Below are 18,591 nucleotides of genomic sequence, written 5' to 3'. Positions count from 1 at the left end.
GCAGTCAGGAGTTGGACACTTAACTGACTGAGCCACCTAGGTGCCCCCAAAATGTTTCTTTTACATGTGTGAGTGTGATATTTTCACTTTCTGCCTTGTGATTCAATAAATCTTTGTTTTCATTTGTTTTCCTTAGCTAATCTCATCTCTTCTGACAAGAAGATCTTTCTTAACTCTGTATTTCTGTTAAAAAAATTATTTATGCAGGCTTAAAATACCAATTGCCTTTGAATTATTCCTCACAATTACTTCCTATCCATTTAGTTTCAAGTTTTGAGGTTCACCTTCTGTATGTTCCTCTTACATCACCCTCTGCCGCCTTATGTAGCTCCTTTATCCTAGTTTGAGTTCTAATTTCTAATCCCTGGATTATTGCAGTGGCATTTATGTAACTTTTTGCCTCTAGTATTTCTCTTGTCAGTCCTCCATTCTGTTCAGTGCCAGCTTTTTCTCTTTTTAAAGCACACACTTCAGCTGTGCCATTCTGTTCAGATGCCTTCTTTGGTCCCTGTTGCTTACTGAGTGCAGACTTAGGCGGGCTCTCTAGTCCCTTTAAAAGTCTGTCTTTATTTCCGAGTATTAGTTCCCTAGACATGTCTCCTTTAGCTGAAGCATAATAACTTGAGATTCCCCGAAGTGTTTTCCCTAAGTGCTTATTCTCTTTTTCTTCCCCTCTTTATGAAAAACCGAACTGAGTCGGGATGCTCTCACACTCTTTTCTGCTCATCAGAGCTTGATTTCTCCTCGTGAGTCTTGCTTCAGAGTCCGCCTTCTTTTTGAAAACTTGCAAACCCTACATGGGCAGAATCTGCACGCCAGTTCCTTTGTACCATTTTTTGATGCTTTACTGAGTCTTGCAGTTCTTTTTTTTCTCTGGTGTCTTCTATTAGAGTGTGTCTGTTTACATCATCTTTGTATCCTGTGTGACACTTCTGCTTACTTTTATATCTCTCTTTATATCTTGGCTTATCTTTGTGTCTTCTGTAATACCTACACACACTAGCGTGCAATAGACGAGTTTAACAGATGTATCTAAACACTGGTAAAAATCATATTGGAAAGGATAACTCAGATAAGCGATCAGAGGAGTAATATATTAAGGGATAAACTTTCTGGAATAATACACATAATTATATGTAAGATAGCCGAAGTACATAATCAAATTGAATATAGTTAACAACTAAAATGAATGTCTTGTTTTAATATTTCCAACTTATTAGACTTCTGAGCATCTCTTTTCGGTAAGCAATCATTTAGTGATATTAGTAGTGATCTTCCATAAACCTTAGTCTCTCCCAAAGTTTTTCTGTTGAAGACTTTAAAGCAAACAAGTCTAGAAAAAAAAGAAGCATGTTTGTTTTGTGATTCTGGAATCACTAAGGTTCAGCTTGTTTTGAAACCAGTGAAAAGGTCATTTACCTGTGTACAGTGATGGCAGTGCATATTAAAAAGTAAGGATTCTATGTTTGTATTTAATTTACTTTCAGTCATATTCTTATTTAATACCTAAGTCTTCAAAATTTATAACAGTGTGGATGTTTAATACTTTTATTCAGTTTACATTAAGGCAACAGCTACAGATGGAAAATATGAGTAGAAACAGGTAGAAAATATATGAAAAATACAATTGCGCATGTTGTTTGCCAAGTATACTAATGTACAAGTTTCAATGGTTGTATATAAACTTCTTTTGTATTTAGGAAAAAGTTCAGAAAAAAAGTTATAGGCAACTGAAGACTACTTTTGTTAATGTTACTTCTGAATGCCCACTGTAAGTAATTTTTCATAGATCTTGCAGTTTTCTTCATATACGAAGAATATTTATTATATAATGAAGTTAATATTTCTCTTCATTTTTACAGGAATGATGTTTACAATTTTAACTTGAATGGCGCTGATGAGCCTATTATAAAACTTGGAGTAAGCTAGAAATCAGTATTTTGTATTGGTTATTCAGTATTTATTTTGTATTCACTATATTGTTATTACAGTGTATGTTTTTTGGTTTCCATTCTCTCGTAGATATGCTTTAAAGTATGTTTAAATACTTTAAAACTTCTTTTGTACCAACTTAGGTATATTTGGTTTCCTTTAAAACCTTTTGGACTGAAGTAGAGAAAAATGAGTAATTAGGACATGGGAGTGGGGACTCACCCTACTACTTCAAGAACATCGCTTTGCTTCTTGATACAAGACATTTTAAAACCATTACTCTTACTTATTTTTTTAATATATTTGTTTATATATTATATTATATAATTATATAATTATACATATATTATATAAATATATAATTATATATATATTTTATATTATATTTATAATATATATTAAATAAATTATATATTATATATAATATATATAATTATATATATAATATATAATATATAATTATATAATATATTATATATATTTTAATATATTTTATAGTATTAACTTTCTTTTTATATATAAAAGTATTTTAGTAAGCTTAATTTAATTGATGCGTCTTACGATAGGAAGTGATAGAAACTAGAATTTATATGTTTATTTTTTAAAATGTATGTTTACCTTATTTTGACACTAAGAAAAAATTTTTAATGTTTATTCACAATCTAGATCCAGGAATTTCAAGCTGCAGCTACAGAAGCCTGTGTGGATAATTCAATAAAATTGTAGGTGTTTTTATTATAATCGGATGGATCAGAGTAAAATAAGTTTCTCAGCTGTTCTTTTTCTTCAGTTTGTCCTCCCAGTTTGTGTGAGAGGCTCTACCATACTGAGAAGAAGGATGGGGAACGTTGTTGGTGGGACTGCCCCCTGACGTTCCTGACACTTCGGCCTTTACTCCTGAAACTGACATGTGCGTCCCTGCACTTGTCATGTTAGCTGTGCATGTCCGATGATGAAGCTGGAGGGACTCAGTCCTTCATCCAACCTTGTTATTTTTATGATGAACCGAGGTCAGAGAGGATGAGCGATTGGCCAGAATTATACAGTGAGCTAGTGAAAGAGTAAGGCTGAAGACCCGTGTCTAGCTGTTCGGTGCATGTTACCTTAAGGAAAAAGTAATTAAATTAAAATTAATGCATCTTTTTGTTTAAGGATAGGTTTGAGGAATCCTGATGAACTTGAATCTTCTCTCAAAACAAAAGATAAAAAAGTAAGTTACAATATCCTAATGTGTCCGTTAGGAACTTTATTTTAAAAAATAATTTTCTGGGGCACCTGGGTGGCTCAGTCGGTTGAGTGTCCAGCTCTTCGTTTTGGCTCAGGTCATGATCTCACGGTTTGAGATCGAGCTCTGCGCTGACAGCACAGAGCCTGCTTGGGATTCTCTCTCTACTCCTCCCCCCGCGTATGCACACCCTCTCTCTCAAGATAAATACTTAAAAATTTCCTGTGCCAGAGATGATCACAGATCTAGAAAACAAAAATATTTGGGTTTTTCCCCCTCTATTAGACTGTTCATGTGCCCACTATGACTCCGTTATGGTCTCAGAGCTATTTGTAAGTCATCTACTAACAGAAGATATGATAGCTTTAGTTACTTTCTTTGATGGCATCAGCTCGTGTCTGTGTGGAAGTAAACTGTTTTAACTTTCAAACAACAACAAAATAGGAATCTCAATCTCTGATCTGGGTTTCTGGGTGATTTGTTTGTCTGGATATGTGTTCTTAATGCCAGGTACATTAGTATGCTAAAAAATTAAGTTGGTTTTTCTGTTGCTTGGGTCGTTTCCGTTTTTTTTGTTTTTTAGCTTAACTTTAAAAAAATTTTTTTTACATTTATTTATTTTTTATTTTTATTTTTTTTAACGTTTATTTATTTTTGAGACAGAGAGAGACAGAGCATGAACAGGGGAAGGGCAGAGAGAGAGGGAGACACAGAATCTGAAACGGGCTCCAGGCTCTGAGCTGTCAGCACAGAACCCGACGCGGGGCTTGAACTCACGGATCGTGAGATCATGACCTGAGCCAAAGTCAGACACTTAACCGACTGAGCCACCCAGGCGCCCCTACATTTATTTATTTTTGAAAGACAGACAAGCACAGGTGGGTGAGGGGCAGAGAGAGAAAGAGACACAGAATCCGAAGCAGGCCCCAGGCTCTGAGCTGTCAGCACAGAGCCTGATGCGGGGTTCAAATCCACGAACTGTGAGATCATGAACTGAGCCAAAGTTGGATGCTTATCCAACTGAGCCACCCAGGCGCCCCTAGCTTAACTTACCTTTAATGGTATATAATGAGACACGTTTCTTCATCTATTGTATGGATTCTTTTTTTTTTTTAATAGATTGTAGCAAATCATAAAAAGAAAAATCTCTTTAGCGATACTGACACAGAATACAGATGTGATGACAGCAAGACCGATGTTAGCTGGCTGAAGGAACCAAAATCAAAACCACAGCTGATAGACTATAGCAGAAATAAAAATGTGAAGAAACAGAAAAGTGGCAAATCAAGTAAGAAATGACTTCAGAGAAATATTGGAAATGATTTTACCATGTCAACTACTTAAAATGCTTTGTTGGCTGACAAGTATATCTGTACATTGTTAGTGTTGATAACTATGTAGTCTTATGAGTAGAAGAGTAAATACACCACGACACTACAGTGGTTTTGTTTTTTGTTTTATTTTTAGTAATATGGTTGTGTAGAAATTATTTTTTTTTACTGGAATCTTAGACAGAAAATATGATTGTCATATTCTTTGGTTCATGCATACTCTTCACCATTTGTCCACTCGTGGCCTGCTGTTCTACAATTGTTTAGCAATTATTGTGGATAGTGTGTTATTAAATACTCATGAACCCAACACTCTAAGCAAAAATCAAATCTTGGACATGCCATTTCCTGTCACAGCTAACACATGTACTTTTTAGGAATGCATATAAAAACATATTATAAGGAAAACCATTTTCTTGCAGAAATATTTTTGCCTAAATCTTCCACAGAATGTCTTCCCAGCATATGGCTTTTGCTTTGTCTAGTGAATCTCTTAAAGCAGTTGGATAAGAGTTTGAGGTATGGGTTTTTGGCTAGACATATGGACCATTTTCCTAGCTTGTTTACTAAAACACAGAGATTTTCTATATTCCATTTTTAAAATAAGACCTTTTAAGTTGATATTTAAGAGAACCAGCCTTTACTTTATGTCAGGATAAATATAACCAATAGTAGCCTCTGTGTATGTGGGGGGTGGGGTGCATGACGGCGTAAACAGAAGTAAAAACAAAAACCTGGAAATGAAGCTTGGCACGTATTGGTGAATGAGGCTGAATCTTGAAAAGAGATGAGGCCTGTCATCTCCGCCAAGACGAGGAGCAGCAGAAACATCTTACTTAATACGAGAGAGAGAGAGAGAGAGAGAGAGAGATTGAGAGAGAGAGAAGTCTGAGACAGCAGCATGTGCTGGTGCGGGGAGTGCAGTGGGGGCCGGGGGGTGGGGGGCGGCGCGGCCAGAGCCCAGACAGGACCTGTGAGAAGAGGCCGAAAGATGCACTGCACCTGCTCTGGGCAGCGGCGTGGTATCAGCCAGGAGCTGATAAAAGTCACATGCTCTCAGGGAGTTTATACTCATTTGTAACATCTTGAGACATTCAAGGTTAGAGTACTGTAATCAGTACAGAGTTTTAAAAAAAATTGGACTTCTGAGTGAATGGTTTTGTTTAAACAGCTGCATGTCTGCAAGTCATATGTAGGGACTGGCTTATCGCCAGGATTGGAAGACCTTTCTCCCAGAACTTCATTGCTTCCTTGGCTTGGATAGTCCCATTTCTTAGGCTTCAGAGAATATTCAGAAAGTTGATTGTGCCTGAAAGGCAAAAAAAGGAATAGGGACTAAAGCTACTCTCAGGAAATATGGATGAATCTTAGAAACAATGAGGGGCGAAAAATAAAGCACACCGTAGAATATTACATAGGAGAGGATACTGTTTTATAAAGTTCATTATATTGTTTAGGGATACATATCTGTGAAGTAAAACTTTATTTTTTTTTTAAGACCAAATGAATGAGAAACAGTTCACGATAATGAAAATACTCCCTTTTGGCAGAGGGGATATTGAGCCTCAGAGAGAGTACACGTAAATAGATAACATCATTATCCATAATCTAGCTTTTAAATTGATAGATGCATAGGTGTTCACTTTATAACTCACATTCCCTCTTCTCACGCATGTTGAAGAAGTTTCATAGTGTAAAGGAGAAAAGAAATTGGTCATTTATATCCTACCAAACACTACAAAGTTATCGATGTCAGTTTAGCCTCAAATCATCTCGAAATTCAAATTTTTGAATGAATTTAAATGTGTATTCTTGTTATGATTTTAACTTCTATGCAGAAATATTCTAATAAATTTTAATACCAGTTCTAATCTATTTGAAAAATGTAACTTTATTTTCTTGCATTGCAGGACCATCGTTGGAAAGGGGACAACCAAGATCTAAAATGGTAAAACCAAGAAGTTGGTGTTCAAACATCCCTTGAAAATTATTTTTCTCCTAGCATGTAAAAAACCTCATTTTTCATGTTATAATTTTATCCTTGTTGTTACTTGTTTCTCCATAATTGTTCTAGCCTTTGCATGCATACTCTTACTTTCTGCCTTTTTGAATCATGTTGGCCTGTTTTAGGTCTATTTTATTTTGTGATTCTAGTACCTATAGCTGTTCCTCTTTTTTCCTCTCTTTCTCTTTTTTATGTAAGTTAGGTAATAGATATACCAGACCCCGCAGAGCTTTGGTGATAGGAATAAAAAAGGTGATGGGGAAGTTATTTGGACGGAAGGATAAAATCCAGTATTTTTAAAATATTAATCAGGAATTTTATAAAATACAAATATTTTATGTATTGCCACAGGGCCAAGTTTATAGCAAATAGCTTGTATTTCTTACATCTCACATATTGACCTACTAATTCAAAAATTTTTCTCCTAAAGACACCCAACAAAAACACCACCAAAAAGGTAGAGGAGACAGTTCCAGATGGGAGAACCAGACTTCCACGAAGAGCGGCAAAAACCAAAAAAAATTACAAAGATCTCTCAAATTCAGAATCAGAGAGTGAACAAGAATTTTCACATTCATTTAAAGAGAAATTGCTAGTCAAGGTAAGTAAATAGATATAATTCAGATTAAAAATTTCTAAAAAGCCTGTTAAAATACTAAATAGAGAATGTATTTTTACAGAAATGTCGAATTTGTCACATTTTAAGATTGAACCTTCTATATGAGAAATGTCATATGCTAAAAATTGATCTTTACGCAGTATGTTAAAATGTGTGATAAGTTGGCATTGGTGTTACAAAACAGATGTTTGACTCTAGTAAAATTAGAACTTTAAGATAACATTTTTGAATTAGAAAAGGGCTTGAATTTTTCCAAATTATACGTCAGAAAAGTACAGACTGTTGGAAAGCTGTGACTCTTTCTGTTGAATGGAAGCAAAAATGCTAGATCTGAGGTTCTTCCCACACACTGCCCACCTGTGTCTATCCTTGACTTCTTTCTGTCTCTTAATGTTACAGACATATCCCCAGCCGTCTGTGCTTGAAAGCTTTTTTAACAAAGTCAAAAAAGAAAAATAGTGCTTATAGTTTGCCAGGTGCTATTCTAAGTACTTTATAGATTTAACTTCTTAAAATCTCTTAAGTACCATAGGTGACTAGTACTATTATTGACATCTCATTTTACAAATGAGAAATTGAGGCTCAGAGAGATGAAGGAACTTGCCCAAGGTCACACAGCTAGGAGGTGGTAAAACAAAGGTTTGAACCCAAAGAGTCTGGCACTGAAGGTAGGTCTGATCATTACACTGTTCTGACTGATGGCACATAATTAAAGTTGTACCTCCCTTTGTTTGTAACCTTGTTATTCTTTACTTGGAAGACTTTAAGGACTTCATAACTTACGTCTGCATTTTCTATCACTTCTTAAATTTACTCTCCCTGTAGTCAGATGAGTCTTCCCAAGCTCCCTGTCGCCATCTCCCTCTTCAAAGAAAAACGCTGACAGTCTCTATGTGGTCAGTGCAGCAGAATACCTTTGCAGTCTCATTTCCCCTGCTCCCCGGTGTATGCTCAGAGCTGAAACAGCCAGATGGGCTAACCTGGGACTCCCACACCAGACTGTGCAGCTCCAGTCCCTGCACCCTGTCGGGGGGCGGGGGGGGGCGGGGGAGGGGGTCTCCCCTCCCCATCTTCTCTATGCCTCCGGAGCACGTCAAGTACCATGAAATCCAGGAACTGTTTCTAGTTTCCCTAAACTGGATATAACCTCCTTACGGTGCTTTATTTGCGTTTCTTAGGATATTATAGTCCATGTATATTTTCCTATGAATTTGTCATATGCCCTCTACACGCAGAAAGTCCTTCAGTAGTCATGTTGAAGCCCCTGTTGTGCTCATGTATAGTAATAGAAGATATTTGATATTTCAGCATAATTTGTTTTATGCGTCCAAGTATAAATTTCTTGCATTCAAGTATAATTTAAAACTTATCAATACAATTAGGAGGAAAATATCCATTCCAGAAGCAAAACCATAAAGCTGCCAAAGAAACAGAAGAAAGCCTTCTCTGCCGAATCACAGAAGGATATATCAAAAGAATGGAAAAATTCATCTCTACTAAAAGATGCCGTAAGAGATAATAGCCTTGGCTTATCTCCTGTATCTTTGTCTGGGAGCCCATCATCTATAGAAGTCATGAGATGTCAGTATCATTTTTTTCTTTTAAATATTCAACAAGTTTCTATTATAACTCTGTGAAAACAGAGTTTGAAGATTAATCTTAAATATGTGCCTCAAAATTATAGGTAGTCAAACTTCATTTTGTGAACTAGTTAATGCTAGTAACTTAGTCTTTGCTAAGTAGACATGGGAACGGTGTACTACGACACTCAAGGTTTTCATGGGAGGACGTTAAAGACCAAATGGTTCAATGTGGAAAATACTTAATGTATGTTTACAAATTGTAATGTGAAAGCTTAAATCAACTTTTAGGTTTTTAATCCCCAGACACATTTAATGTGAAAATAATGATGGGGATTTCTACTTTTTTCTTTTACATTTCATTGACAAAAAAGTCTGCAAGGAACATCCTAGTCATACTGTGGACCCATAGTGGATTATTTTTGAGGTTTGCTTTTATTGAAAGACAACTGACAAAGAAAAATTCATATTCTTTGGAGCTCTGGTACACACACACACACACACACACACACACACACACACACACTTTTCTAATATAGTAACTAAGTTTGCACTTTTTTTCTGTTCTTTTTAAGGATATTTTAAAGCATTTCCAAGTATCCATAAGTTAATATATACTTCCTCCAAAGTAGCTATTTTGTTCTTTACTAGAATATTTTCTCAGCGCCCAGGACCACTGACATCTCCGATAACCGCACACTGTAACAGAGACGCACATGCCCTGATTTTATCTGAAAACTAGGAGTCCATTTATACTAAGACTTATTTCAGCCATGAATTTCCTCACCTATATATGAAGGATTTAGATAAGATGATTTCCCAAGTCATCTCCAACCAGAAAATTCTGTGACTTTATAACAGTTCTGGCTATGATGTCAAAATACTCAAGATAATGCTTAGGTTGATCATTACGGTGCAGCTCATACTATAGATATTTTTGTTTGAGCTTTTGAAAGTTCTTATAGTTACATCTTAAGTGGAGCCATTAATATTTTTCTAAGCCTTACAAATCAAATGATTTTAATATAAATTAAATTTGATTTATTAGAAATTTATCTTTTTAAATACAAAGACGATGAGGATTTGATAAATCATTGTAGTCTTAGAGTTTAACATCTTACTATTTCCAAAGCAGACATCAATGATAATACCTGTCATCTGTGTTTTGTGAGGAAATATAGGTATAGAGAAAATAACAGAGAAGGATTTTACTCAGGATTATGACTGTATAACAAAATCCATATCACCTTATCTGAAAACTTCATCACCTGAATCTTTAAACAGTAAATATAGAGTCGGAGGTCCAGCAAAGTCACCTAAAAACAGTGACAAAAATGTATGTGCACGAGAACGTTGCTCACCAATTCCACGATCCTTCTTGTTGGTAAGAATATACGCTATTTTCCTCCTTTATCAGATCTATCTGAAGTGGGGACATCATTTCCCTCTAATTTGAATCAAGTACACATTGCTTGTCCACCTCACTTAGGGTTCTGGGTTTGGTCTGTGGGACAAGAATAACGTACTGGTAAGTAGAACGGCCTCTGTGAGATTGACAGACTAATTAGCTGTCCAGGAGGAAGGGTGTGGTGGCGTGAGAAGTAGCGAGTGTGTCTCTTCTCAAGGAATGATCACTTCAACAGAGGCACTGCTCACTCGTCTATGCATCAAAACCACATAGTTCATGAATGAATGAATACTAAGATGAACAGAGTTAGTGATACAGTGGAAAATTCTTCATTCTTCTGCTCTTGTGTATTGTTACGTGTACCATTTCTTCCTAACGTGTAGGTATGTTCACAGTGTTGTAAAAAGACATCAAAGACAGGAATCAGTTATGGTCAAAGTGAGGTTAAAATACTTTGCCTACAGAGAAGAGTTGTAAGTTGTGGATACTTCGGGACCAGTTTAAAACCCACCCCACTGCCATCCCCTTTTGACTTGGGTGGTGTAGACGGCCTAATTTGGAGAATTTGATAGTTCTCTATAGGTCTCTCTATAAAGTTATAGAACTGATTGCCAAGATAGTATAACTGGGTATAGCTGAAAGAGTTCTGAGTGAGACAGAACTGCATCTAAATACTTGCTAGCTGTGTAACATTTTACAAGCTAATGAAGCCCGCTCTACCTCAGTTTTCTCATCTGTACAGTAGGGTTGTGAAAAATTAGTCTGATTGTACAAGCAGAATACCTGGTACGTAGTAAGTACCCAGATACGTTATTCTCTTGACACGCGTGGACCTCCATATACGGACATGGAATTAACGAGAGTTCAGTGTACCCACAGCCCAGATAGGAGACCTCTGATAAAACCAAACTCTGTCCTATCACTTTGAACCGAATATTTGTATTTCTGCAGGATTTTAAGGTCCTTTTATTCTGTTTAGTAGTTTTCACAGAGCATATTTTTCTAACCAAATCTCTTAGGAAACCTCCAGTGTGCCAAACAAGTAACGGTAACTCCCAAAGCACCTTTGCAAGGCTCGCAATTGCAGAACACCAGTTTTCCACTAGGTCACCATCCCCTGGTCCTTTGCTGTACCATCGTTCGTGTCCCTGAATCCTTTAATCCCTCCAGGGTCCCTCCCGTCTTGCAAATCTCAAAACGTAGGGGATTCCCTGCCCACTTTTCTTTCAGGCTACGCTGTACTAGTCAGAATTTTAATTGTTACATATTCATCGGCCATTTGTTTCCCGTTGACTGTTGACTCTGAGATATTAGAAATTTGCTATATAAATTAGTTCTGTCAGCTTATACTCTCCGACACTCTCTGTGATAGTGGCAGTTTTCTCTACAGTTTTAACCGTTACCAGATGTTCTGTTTGTGATCACCAATCTGATGTGTAGTGTCTAACTTTGATTTGCATTTTACCGATCAAAAACATCAGTGAGTACTTCATGGTTTTTGGCCATTTTGTGAATTGCCTTTTTTTGCTAATTTTTAATTGTTTGACTTTTTTTTTTTTTATAAACTTGTAGTTCTTAAAATAGTCTAGATATTCTAAATTGCTTGTGTATGTGCAGTGCAAACATTCTTTTTCCAGTAGCTATAATTTCACTCAAATGAAAAATTTCCATATGACAAAACTTGTTATAATGGAATTTACCAGAGTCTTTCTGTGATCAAGAAATCCCTCAGCTATGGTCATATTTTCCTTTCTTGTAAAAATGTTAGTTTTAACTTCTAGGTTTTCAGTCTTTCTCGGGCATTAGTGCAGCATCATACATGAAGTGCCCTCCTTTGTCCATCGTTCGTAATGCTAATCTGGGCACAGCCTAGGCAACCTGGAGGGCCAGCTGCTGGGCACTGTTCCGTGTGACTGGCCAGTCTGTCTCTGTGCTAATGCCCCATTGCTGTCGTTGGTATAGACTTTAACACTTGCAGGCTGTTTCACCAACCCCGCCCCTCTCATTCTTTTACTTAAAATCTTCATGGCCCTTGAATCATCCATGTAAATTTTGGAATTACTTTGTTCAAGGGAAGAATGCCATTTCCTAGTATTGATACTGGGTGCTTTCTCACCCATATATTTTTCTTTCTACATTTTGGTGTTATTGCCAAAAAATGATGCCAAATCTTCCACAAAGAAAATTAATTCCTGTATTTTATGGATTTTCTTTTTGCTGTACTAAAAAAAAAAAAACCTTAAAATTTTTTTCTGGGTTTTTAATGTTTTTGCTTTGTATAGAAACACTATGGGTTTTTATATCTCCACCTACCTTTACTAATTTTGTCATAATTCCCTGCCTAGGTTCTCTTGGATTCTGGATATAGACAGTTACTCATGATAACTTGTGTATTTCCCATTCCAGTCCTTATACTTAAGTTTCTTATTGTTAAGGTGACTGTGACCTCTGGGGAAATGTTAAATAAATGCCATACTAGCAGACACACTTACCCATCGTTTTTGGTAGATACTTATCAAATTAACGTTGTAGTTGTCCAAGGACTTTTTCCCTTTTTGTTATAAATGGGTGTTGAGTTTTAGCAGCAAATGAATTATTCCCTCGAAATATAAGTAGTTTTGGTTGAATATTGTTGTGGTTTTGTTTTGGGCTTTAAATAATTTTCTAATTTCCTCTGGGTTTCTGTAGGTCTTGCTCATTCATAGCCCAGGCATACTCCAATTTATAATACTGTTGTGCATAGAAAAAATAATAAGTTCCGTGGTGCTTACATAAGAAACACATAATTTTCCACCAGCTATTCAGATGGAAACACAGTTTGGGAAAAACCAGTATATCAAAGTTGAACTTGCACGTAACAAAGAAGATCACACACAGGAGCAATAGAGGTTTGAAGGACACTATAGCCATCAGGCTTAAACTAAGATGGTTCTTATAAGAATCAGACTACTGGCCCTAAACAATTATTATATTTTAATATTTTTCAACGGTTATTACTTGAAAATCTGATGTTTAAAGTATTTCCATGTTTAAAGATCATGGAAAAAAGTTGAAATTTTTGAAATGAGAAGTTGTAAGTTCTCAAATAGTGAAGATATAGTTGCTGAGCCACTGACATGTATTTGTAATGGGGACTTTCTGGTTTCACGATTATTTCGGAATCGGTTGAACTTCGTGCCACTACCGCAGTCCATAGCCCATCAACAAAAATATTTTTAATAATCTGTAAGACACAGAACGGTAAATGCAAAATTTTACAGCTTGGCGGAGGAGGGCTGGGAAGGGACCTAAACAAAAGTATCTGAAAAAAGAGTGGACGATTGCAAATTGACTTGCTTTAGGGTTTGAGAAGGATGATCAAAGGTGAAGCCAAGAGGACTTACAGAATTTTTTCCCCCAATTTCTAATACCTGTTTTAGGGAAATCATTCCGCGTCTCCGCTATCTATGTCTAGTGAAGGAAGAGAGCAAATACGGTGCGACATTCCTTGTGACTCTACTCATGTATCAGGTTTGTAGTCACAGCATTGCTTTAAAAACAACATTGTTGAACTACTATGCAATTTCACTTTCTAAAGGAATTACATTTTAAGTCATACCATTTATTCAATGTGGCTAATGTCAAATTGAAAATAAGCTGGAGAGAATTTAAAGTACAGCTGCCTAAAACAATGCAAACAAATAACTGGAAGGCTTTTTTAATAAAAGCAAGAAAATTATTAGGTTATTTTTGATCAAGATTGTAGCGCTATTGTTTTTTAACTGTTCCTAAGGCCCCACACAGCATTTTAGTCGCAAACGAATGTACATAGAAGAAGATAATCTAAGTAATGCTGATGTAGTAGAAGAGGAGGAGGAAGGGAGAGTATACTTGCTTCCCAAAAAACTATCCAGAACTGAAGACACAGACAATCACACTTATAAAGGTAGGTAGATCAAATGCCTGTGTCAAAATGCAATTAATTGTGGAAGATGGTTTTTGAGATCTTAAATGATACACACACACACAAAATCCCCTTTGTAAAGAGAACTTTGGATAAGTCTCATAAGGATGATGCTCTATCACCAAGTTCACTTTATGTGAATAATATAGTTAGTAAGGGTCTTTGTGCCCTAAATCTTCTTTTTAATTAACTATTGCTGATTACCACGTTTTACCAGAATGTAAATTTACAGATACATTGGTATGTCACTAAATATTTGGTTATTAACATGGAAATAGTTAAAAAAAATAACCATTCCATTTCACTGTTAACATTTTTGCCTCAATACCCATGCCAAGAGGATTTTTTAGAAATGAAAATATTTTTAACTACCTTTTATGTCATATTATTAGATCACACATAGAATCTGAAAATAAGATTTTTGTCCTCAGCCTCATGACAAGTAAGGCTAAATTTGTAATAATGCATATCTTCAGCTGATTGTCTCCATTTTTTAGTATCTGAAAGTATATCGCCGTTATCAACAAATGACTTGTCTCTTCCTGCGGAGAGCTGGGAAAGTGAAATTTCAGGTGTGGGGATGATGTGTGAGAAGCTCAATACAGAATTTAGGAGGAAATTTCATGTAAGTTACCATTCTTTAAATGACAATTTTATACCCAATAAAATAATATGCCACCTGTCTACTAGACGAGCAGCTCATTTGATCCTTTGGCAACAACACACCCGTTTAGGAACTCGCTTTTCCTCACGGACTGGTGAGAAGCGGAGTGATTTGTCTTCTAAGCCTGGTTTCTCTTCTCAAGTCTGTGCATTTTCCATAGTCTTTCTTTTCCTAGATTCTTTATTTTCCTTTTCAGTTTACCATTTTGACCCTTCCGTGCCTTTTCTTTTGGTCTGAACAATTTTCTTTCCGTGCCTCATGTTTTCGTTGCGCGGAGATGACAGCTAGCAAGGTTGCTGCAGTCGAGGAGGAAGCCAGAGGAATCCTCTCGCACTGCTTTACCAGGTCACTGCTCGTGGAGCCTTAGCCACTGAGGCTCCAGTGAGGTGATGTTTGCAAAAATACTTTCTAAAACAATCAACTCTTGTTTTCTCCACCTACCTCTTTATCTCACATGCCTGTGCTGGGAATACTTGTCTTCGCCTCCTGTTAACCCGTGTGGAAAAACACCTTTTATCATCAGCCCCTCTCTTGTCTTTGTCCTTCGTCTGAAATAAGATTCTGTATATTTTAATTATCAAAGGACAACCTATAAACAGAGAAGCCGCCCTGATTTATGTGTATCTGTTCTGTTCTGCATCTGGCTAGATCCAGCAAATATATGTTTTTGTGGAAAACAGTCATTCTGAGTGTGAATTTGGGCTTTGTTCCTGAAGAGAATTATAATCACTAGCGTTTTTATAAACAGAGTGTGGTGTCCTTATGGAAACAATGATCAATTCAATCCTTAGAATTTTCTTGATGGAACCAGACACTGCCCTGACTGAGCTTTTTTATTAACACTTCAGTTTAAATCACCAAGTTTTTCATTTTTTACTTCTCTGAGTTTTTCTTAGTCATTTGCATGGTAAAGGCTTTGTTATTAACAGTCTTGGTTAAATTATTATTTTTGTGAAGAGTTTTCAAGTTAAAAATGTGTTTTTCAGATCCGCCAAAAAATGATGGATTATTTTGCAAAGCAGTCTTGGAAAACAGCTCAACAACATCTGACCAACATGAACCATCAGATTCAGGAGTACAGGTCTGTACTAAAAGCCTTTTTTGCAGTCTTCTGAATGCTATGGTTTAAAATTTTTTTTCATTTTGTTTCCTTAATAGGATCAAAAAACTCGATAAATTCCAATTCATCATCATAGAGGAGCTGGAGAATTTTGAAAAAGATTCACAGTCTTTAAAAGATTTGGAGAAGGAATTTGTGGTTTGTGCTTTTAAGAATTTCTTTTTTTTTAAAGAGCCACACTCAGGAAAACTTCTGTTAATTTTGTTCTTTAGAAAATTGTTTTAGGGGTGCCTGGGTGGCTCAGTCAGTGAAGCGTCTGACTTTGGCTCAGGTCATGATCTCATGGAGCATGAGTGCGGGCCCCACACCGGGCCCTGTGCAGGCCTGCTTCGGATTCTGTGTCTCCCATTCACACTCTCTCTCTCTCTCTCTCTCTCTCTCTCAAAAAATAAACATTAAACATTAAAAACAATAGTTTTAGGTTTCATATACACACACTTATAGACTGAAGCTTATGATGAGTACCTTTGATAATATGGGGGAAACCCTGAGACAGTGTATGACATCTAGAATATGCTCAGCATCTAGCCAAGTTTATTTAAACTAGGAATAGGAACATAGGAATTCTGCAAGTTTTATTTTTTGTATTTTTAAATGTAGGAATTGGGGGAGAAGATACTTCAGAAGTACAGTGCCTATCAAAAAAGTGAGCTGCAGAGGTTGGTGTGGCATTCTTAATGACTATGACCTATATACACTTTCAATTTTTAAATATAAACGTAATTGCAATATTATAGCAATTCAAAAGTGACTTCCTCTGCTAGGCTTCACCACTTGAAAGCGTCACTGGACAAAAATGTCTTCTACAACACTGATTACGAAGACGCTGTTTTTACATCTGAGGTACAAGCTTTTTTACACTCCTATAATCGATACAGCTTCGCTGTGAAAATGTGACGGTAAACGTCATGGGTGCAATACTGCTTTACAGATGTGCTCGATGAAGGAGGACATGAAGGTGCTGCAGGAACAGCTTCTGAAGGACACGGTGGGTCGGCTGCCCCCTGGGGTTCACGTGCTTCCGTCTCTCGTAGCGGCGACTTCTTCCACAGCCTTTTCTCCTGTGGGGATGGAGAGAGGCTTTCAGCCCAGTGGGTTGAGTTCTCTAAACTGGAATAACGGGAGCAAGTCGAGAGTACGATAGTCACAGAGGTGATTTAAATGAGTCCCTCCTAAGGGAGTATCGGTTCGGAAATGTTTACATGAGCTAAGAGAGTAACTTCTTTGTTCTGTACCCAAGCACTGTACCCGGCAGCAGGCCTGTGCCTTCTGAAGAAGGTGTGCCAGGACAGAGCCCCCAGGATCGCTGTCTGCTTGGACAGCAGGACTCCATTAACTTAGATTGGAGGATGGAAGTAGTGGACTTTGACCCAAAGGTCTAGTAGCCCAGCAGCTGCATTCTGGGGGAAAAGACCCTTGGCGGGGAGGGGAGGGGCCCAAAGGCACTGCTCTCAACGATGGCAGACATTTTCCATGTAGACTTGAAGACTTCCTGTACACAGAGCACTAGTGTACTTGCTCCATTAATAGAACCCCAGCAGACTGTTGTGGCGAAGACGGTCTGGAGGGGAGCAGTCTAGAAAGAAATGTCAACAGCAGTTTGGGCTTTAAAAGACCGGATCTCTACATTGAGCGCCTAGAATATCCGTGTTGAGCCCTGAACTCCGGAGACACCTAGCAATAGATCCTGGGGGGCTAGACAGAATGAGCGCGGATACAAAATACCTTTAGGAAAGGGGTTGTTTTGAAAAGAATCCCTAATAACAGCTAGCTTTTTTCTTTCCGTTTGATGGTTTTATAGTGATCATTTAAAATCTAAGTGTGATTCCCCCCCCCCCCCCCCCCCCCCGGCTATAGCAAGAAGAGGAGCTTCTCAACGTACGCAGAGGACTGATGTCATTATTCATGGCTCATGAAAGAAACGTTCATGTGTGATGTCTGGGTGTTCGCGATCAGTTGTAGCCACTTACCCCTTTTTGTGTATACCAGGAAATCCCACAGTGGCTCTACCGAGAGAAAAACAGACGTCACCCAGGCAAGAGTACTTTTGTAGGAGCCTCCAAATCCAAAGAAATTGTTGTCTTATGGATGAGAAAGAACCACTCTAACATGACTCCAGCCTCAAAAGACCTTTGTCTATATAGTACTGTTCTTTTTTTAGGGAAAAATTTTGGGAAAACCAAATAGTGAAAGGAATTTTGCTTGTTTCTGTAGGACTATGTATGTTGGACAGACAAATCTTACTGAGTTAACTATACTCACAAAACTAGTTTCTTTAATAAACTAAAACTTGCCATAGAAAATGCACTTTTAAATGAATACAGTTTGGACTAAATATAAGGTATTACTAGTTCGGAGTATACTACATGCAATAAAAACTTGGCCCTGCTGAGAAGGGGGAGAAGCCTCTGATTTCAGATGCTTACCGGAGTGTGAGTCGGTACTTCTGGCCCACTGCTGGAGAGTGTATTTATGCAGTTATGGCACCTGTATTAGAAGGCATTAAACAGCCTATAAGAGTTACTGTATTTCCTAAATATTTTAATTCCAGGTAGATACCTTAACTCCTAAGCATGCTCTTTTGACAAGTACTTTTTAAGCTCCTACTATTCACTATAATAATATTTTGCTAGAATATAAAAATACACTTAATGTATTAAAGTTGAAATAAATGCTGTGCCACTTGGATAAGGATTATAAATAAAATGTTATGAATCATTTCCCCATTTTACGAACATCAGATCAGACAAAACATCCTTGTACA

The 18,591-nt window shown here is 37.1% G+C and overlaps 1 protein-coding gene across 2 annotated transcripts in view; it reads left to right on the top strand.

The window, feature by feature from the left end:
- SYCP2 (synaptonemal complex protein 2) overlaps positions 1–18,222 on the top strand; it is a 78,303-nt gene extending 60,081 nt beyond the window's left edge. Inside the window, exons 26-43 of one of the 2 annotated variants that reach the window (XM_058686125.1) lie at positions 1,701–1,771; positions 1,863–1,920; positions 2,599–2,654; positions 3,085–3,142; positions 4,277–4,445; positions 6,399–6,436; positions 6,924–7,094; positions 8,495–8,693; positions 9,874–10,076; positions 13,520–13,610; positions 13,873–14,025; positions 14,541–14,668; positions 15,694–15,788; positions 15,866–15,965; positions 16,428–16,486; positions 16,592–16,670; positions 16,759–16,815; positions 17,685–18,222. In XM_058686125.1, coding sequence (XP_058542108.1) covers positions 1,701–1,771; positions 1,863–1,920; positions 2,599–2,654; positions 3,085–3,142; positions 4,277–4,445; positions 6,399–6,436; positions 6,924–7,094; positions 8,495–8,693; positions 9,874–10,076; positions 13,520–13,610; positions 13,873–14,025; positions 14,541–14,668; positions 15,694–15,788; positions 15,866–15,965; positions 16,428–16,486; positions 16,592–16,670; positions 16,759–16,815; positions 17,685–17,762 — 1,863 coding nt within the window. In that variant the 3' untranslated portion in view covers positions 17,763–18,222. Of the gene's footprint in view, positions 1–1,700; positions 1,772–1,862; positions 1,921–2,598; positions 2,655–3,084; positions 3,143–4,276; positions 4,446–6,398; positions 6,437–6,923; positions 7,095–8,494; positions 8,694–9,873; positions 10,077–13,519; positions 13,611–13,872; positions 14,026–14,540; positions 14,669–15,693; positions 15,789–15,865; positions 15,966–16,427; positions 16,487–16,591; positions 16,671–16,758; positions 16,816–17,684 lie in introns of those variants that run through there. The other variant, XR_009249144.1, reaches the window with a different exon arrangement.
- Positions 18,223–18,591: the final 369 nt, after the last annotated feature.

This window comes from Neofelis nebulosa, chromosome 9 (genome assembly GCF_028018385.1).
Source record: "Neofelis nebulosa isolate mNeoNeb1 chromosome 9, mNeoNeb1.pri, whole genome shotgun sequence".
NCBI lineage: Eukaryota > Metazoa > Chordata > Mammalia > Carnivora > Felidae > Neofelis > Neofelis nebulosa.
Note: the sequence above shows the minus strand (reverse complement) of the source record. Positions and strands in the feature narration are given on the sequence as shown.